The following is a 5,529-nucleotide window of genomic DNA, read 5'->3' on the forward strand; positions in this document are numbered from 1 at the left end:
ACCTGTTAAAATGGCATATTGTATAGTATGTATTTTACAGGATTGGTTATATGTCCAGTAGGAATGATTTCACTCTAGGTTTTCTGAAATTGGAGGAGGTAAGGAGTCTGTCAGGGATGTTGCATTTTCTAGTGCTGAAAAGCCCACAAACTTATTCTCTCTTAGACCAAATTTAGAAGGTATACAGAAATGATTGTGTGCATACAACACAACAATAAATATTAATTTATAACATGATTCTTCTGAGATCCATGCCCACAATCGCCTTCTGTGTAAATTATTATTATTATTATTATTATTACTATTATAACTATTATTACTACTATTATTATTAGGGATTTATAGAGCGCCAACATATAGCTTTTTATAGAGCAAAATACAAGGGATCTCCAATGCAGCCTGTGTTTTTTGCTTTTTTTGTAAACAAGGACTAGAACTACATCAAGTCAAGTGACATTTATTTCCAGAAATGAATCTTTATCCATTACATAATATATTTAGACACCACAATACTATACATTATACACGACAAAATAATATAAACGAGTTGCATACAGCATACCTTATGGAAAATCTGCTTGTCTGGAAAATGCAGCAGTGTTAATGACCGTCAATTGGGGTATATTCGATTTAAAAAAAAAAAAAAAAAAAAACGAAACAAGCTGCAAAGTGAAGTTTTTAAATATAGCATATGTTGTAGGGTAACGTCCAATCAATGTGACTGAAACAAACATACGTCCCCCGACAGTGGATGCATGTCATAATAAAATTCATTTAAGCCTCAAATATTTTGAGGCAGAAAGAGATATAATACTGATGTGTAAAGCAAATATATAACTATGTATAACTGCCATTTATTTTTTTTAAATTATTATTTTTACGCATTTTTTTTGCTACTAAGTAAATCCCAAATGACTTCTTGACATTTTTTTCTGCTGCCACAGAATGAGAAGAGCTTGTTAGTTAAAATACAGAGACGACTGAGGTGCTGATGGTGTGTTCTAGAGCAGAACAGATGGGTATGCTACATGGGAAAGGGGAAGTGGAAGCAGCAGAGACCACTCTCTGGTGCTACAAAGGTTAAGTGCAACCGTAAAGCGCTGGTCAGTGTTCATAAGAAGATGCAGATGTCTAAACTGAATGTATTTCATATCCAAGCAAAGGCGAGAAACAGGTGTGGGACAGATGCACCGTGGAACGCACAGTATATTTATATATACAGCTTATAGCAGACAATTCATGAAAACTTCAGAAAATGAAACAGAGGCGCTCCAAGTGACTGCGTCAAGGTTGTGTCCCCTTTAAGATGTTATATCCGTCTCCTTGTTATTCACAGCTGTATTAGAAGGAGCAGAAACATAAGGGGACCTTGTTCCATTCCATATATTAAATATTCCTCGGAGGAGTCTCTGCTGGATATGTCCTATACATGGGAATGACATAAATAATTGTTCACATAAAGGCCTAGCTAGGTGTCCTCCTGGTGTCAGGTATTGTGAATGTGAGCGCTCTTACATTTAGTTACGACTTTTTTCTCCTTGACTCTTCTGTTTTGGAACCATATTGTGACCTGGCGCTCAGACAGACTTGTTGCAGTGGAGATTCTGCGTCTTTTCTCTTTGGTAATGAACTTGCTCGCCGCGTACTCCTTCTCCAGTTCTTTCAGTTGGATTTTTGTATAGGGGACTCGCTTTTTCCTGCCCCTGCGGTAGTTGCTCACCTCTGGCTGCAGGGGGACCACATCTGCATTGATGGGGGACACAAAGAAGACAAGCTGTTGTTATACTGCAGCCTTCCTGATCTGCGCACTGCAGCTAATCTCTCTCACCAGCTATTTGTGTCTCATCACACTCAATGGAAGCAAACACACACTGACATCCTATATGCAGCCTGGCTCTTGAGTAATCGGCTAGGAACTCGCCTGAAATGGACACTATATCTCATCTAACATCTTTAGATGGTCACATTTAGTAAAATAACTTGCGTAAAAGGGCTGCTGTTGGCTTTACACGCGAATTCTGAACTTGTAGATGTGAGTGAGAGAAGAGTGGGCCATTTCCCCAATCACATACACCTCAGAGCGAATTGTAATATACAGCTGCACAAATTCTATAAAATATTCACTATTTTTTTCCTCCTGAAAAACACATCTTGAGTCACATTGATTTTTTTTTCTTGAACATGTCTTTGAGAATTATTCCTCTATTTGCTGAGATGAGGTCTTTATCTGTAGAAGCTGCAATACCTACGTTGCAGTAAATTGCTTGACGCCAAGTAAAATTATAAACAAATAAAAATAAGCAACTCCAGCAAATCCGCCTTACTATACTCTATGGTAACCATATGGAAATCACCAGTACATCAATTAGTTACTACGTTAGATATAGATAGATAGATAGATAGATAGATAGATAGATAGATAGATTCTAGATAATGATATATATATATATATATATATATATATATATATATATATATATATATATATATATATATATATATATATATTCCGAAGTATGGATGCACACTGGGAACTTTTAAAGGTTTAAAAATACAAATTTTTTATTACTTAACATTAAAAATGGGTCGACGTTTCGGTCTGTGCCTAAGACCTTTCTCAAGACCATAGATGATTGATAGATAGATAGATAGATAGATAGATAGATGATAGATAGATAGATAGATAGATAGATAGATAGATAGATAGATAGATAGATAGATAGACAGATAGATAGATGATAGGTAATGATTCCCACATTATATATATATAGAGAGAGAGATGATATAGATAGATGGATAGAAAGATAGATAGATAGATAGATAGATAGATAGATAGATAGATAGATAGATAGATAGATAGATAGATAGATAGATAGATAGATAGATAGATAGATACATTTTAGGGTCTCCCCTGTGCGACCAAAAGTGAGAAACCGCAGCCCCTGAGTGTGACTTCTAATACACACACACAAATACACACACAAACACACTCACAAATACACACACAAATACACAAACACAAATACACACACACAGGTAGATAGACAGACAGAAGTGCTAAATGCTAACCTATGACAGGGTACAAACGTTTTCTTTCTATAAAATGTATATTCTTTTCAGCAATAAATATAATCAGGCGTAAACTTTACACATTGTGTCCAGCTCTGATGTCAGGCTAATAGATGACAATGTTCACTAATAACTGACAAATAAAAGGCACATTTTGCCATTTGAACTGCCCGCCTGCCTTTATAAGGTGCAGTATTATTTCGCCTCCCGGTACAGAACTTAAAATAAACTTTTAAGTCTTAATAAGTGAAAAACAAATCGCAAGCAGGTCGGCATGAACAAGACAAGCAATTCATAATCTGCAGTACGTACAACAAGCTCCATCTGTTTCCTACAGGGGACCTGGTGTTTGTGTGTATCGCTCGCCCTATAGCAAACGCTGTGGGGTAAAATATGGCGCTAAATGAGAAATGAAAGCTAACGTTTCGGATGCCTCCCCCATGTCTGACGGGGCAGTTTCTAATGTGACAAAGTGATGCTTTATTGCGGCGCGGAAGGATTTATAAGACAGAGCCCACTTGCTCTTGTTTCTGAGAGTAATAAGAGAGCGCAAGGATCTGGGGAAGTCTTCTTGCTACAGTTGCAGTTCTACTACATTGCCCATACAGCGACACTAGAAATCCTGCGAGGCAATAGTGCAGAAGGGCAGTGCAATGTACAGACATAAGGGAGGGACGTCAGGCTGTATTACCTGGGAAAGGTGCTTTCCATAAGTGACCGGATTGCGATTGGTCCTTTGAGCAATAGACTTGCCCGTCCCAGCCGTTAGGGAGAGCCCAGTGTTGGTAGCCTTCCATAGACAGCAGCGAGTCATGTCTGGGCTCCGGGTGGCTACTGATCCCCGGTACTACTGACATGTCCAAGTAGCCAGGGACCGCCTGGTAGGAACTGGCAAAACTGGGATAAAATGCAAATTCCTTCGCCCTGGAGGAGAATTCTTCGCTGGGCAAGGGGTTGCTGGGCTCTGGGTATTTCTCGGCCGGGTGGTAAGAGCAGGGTTTCTGGTGTAAATTAACGTTGTGGGACTGGGACAACCGGCAGCCGTAGTAGCTGCTTCCAAATGGGTACGCATAGCCGAGGGACGCGCTGGAAGAAGTCGGGGGAGCGGCGCATTGTCTCGCTGCTTCTGGGGAGGTAATGTCCGTGTACACCGGTCCTTGGTGAGATCCAATGGCACCAGAATGGCGCCCCAGCCCCGGGTGAGAGATAAAATCCCGACAGTGGCTGCTTGCACAGTTCCCACTCAGTCCTTCCATGGCTGCGCTTTTCCTGGGATTCTTTTCATTCGGGCTTGTTTCATACACGTACATCAAGGTATCCGCCCAATGTGGATGTAGGATCAGGGAAGTCGTCATAGCATGGTCTGGCCGCGCTTTTAAAAAGTCGGCTTCCCAAAAGAGTCACCTAATTTCCTTCAACATGAATGTGTAAGGCGCGCGCATGCGCCGGGATTAAGGAGGTAGGACGGACAGGGGGCAGGTCTGTGGGTCTGGTTCATTAAGAAATCTGCCTGACTCACGTGATCCCAAACAAATAGACAACAATGAGCTGGGTCTGGAGCACGTGACCTCGCAGGCAAGGCAGGCTGAGTCCTTGCTGACTGCAATTCCAGGCGCTGAGGGAAGGCAATGGCTCCTATCCGAGAGGGCACCGAAAGCCTTAAAGGCAAAGGGTGACACCCAAAGATGGCCTGCAAGGGAAATAAAAGACATCGGAAGACAATCATTAGCCGACTCAGAAATGTAGTAGCAGATTAGAAACCGTGTTCAATGCGTCTTTTAAATCTTCTCTTTTGTGCTGGCAACTTAAAATCGTGGGATTTACTGCCAATCTCCGTGCACATGCTATAGTATATGTGTGCTGTCACATTACATCTGAGATTTGCAGTGAAATCAGCATGGCATGCCTAAAACAGTAAGCAGATATACGTTTCATCTTAGATCCATAATTGCTTGAATAACAATAACATGTGTAATCATCACAGAAAAAATAAAGGTATCGACTGTGCCTATAGATGGTTGCTTTATGAATACAATATTGATTGCTTACACGTTTTCTTTTAATCTGATGGTTATGCATTAGCTGTTAATCCTACATTATATCCGAAATAGTGCATGTGTGTGTTTGCGCAATAAGGGCAGTATATCTAATACATTTTATAGAAAAATGGCTCGTTGGTTCATTAATGTCCGAAAAAACTATATTTCGAGCCCTTTGTGCATTCTTTGGTAAGTATGAATTTTCTTATGTGTATAGAACATCTATCTCTCTATATATATGTCTATCTATCTATCTATCTATCTATCTATCTATCTATCATCTATCTCTATCTAATATATCTCTCGCTCTCTGCTATCTATCTAGCTATCGATTTATTATCTCTCTCTCTATTTAATATCTCTCTCTCTCTGTTATCTATCTATCGATTTATCTCTCTCTCTCTCTCTCTCTCTCTCTCTC

General features: G+C 39.9%; 1 protein-coding gene across 1 annotated transcript; it reads right to left on the reverse strand.

The window, feature by feature from the left end:
• Positions 1-441: 441 nt before the first annotated feature.
• Positions 442-4,509, reverse strand: hoxc13.S (homeobox C13 S homeolog). Its single transcript, XM_018250143.2, has 2 exons — positions 3,761-4,509; positions 442-1,743 (listed from the first exon to the last, which is right to left on the reverse strand). The coding sequence occupies exons 1-2, from the start codon at positions 4,422-4,424 to the stop codon at positions 1,487-1,489; spliced, it is 921 nt and encodes a 306-aa protein (XP_018105632.1). The 5' UTR covers positions 4,425-4,509; the 3' UTR covers positions 442-1,486.
• Positions 4,510-5,529: the final 1,020 nt, after the last annotated feature.

This window comes from Xenopus laevis, chromosome 2S (genome assembly GCF_017654675.1).
Source record: "Xenopus laevis strain J_2021 chromosome 2S, Xenopus_laevis_v10.1, whole genome shotgun sequence".
In the NCBI taxonomy this organism is placed as follows: domain Eukaryota; kingdom Metazoa; phylum Chordata; class Amphibia; order Anura; family Pipidae; genus Xenopus; species Xenopus laevis.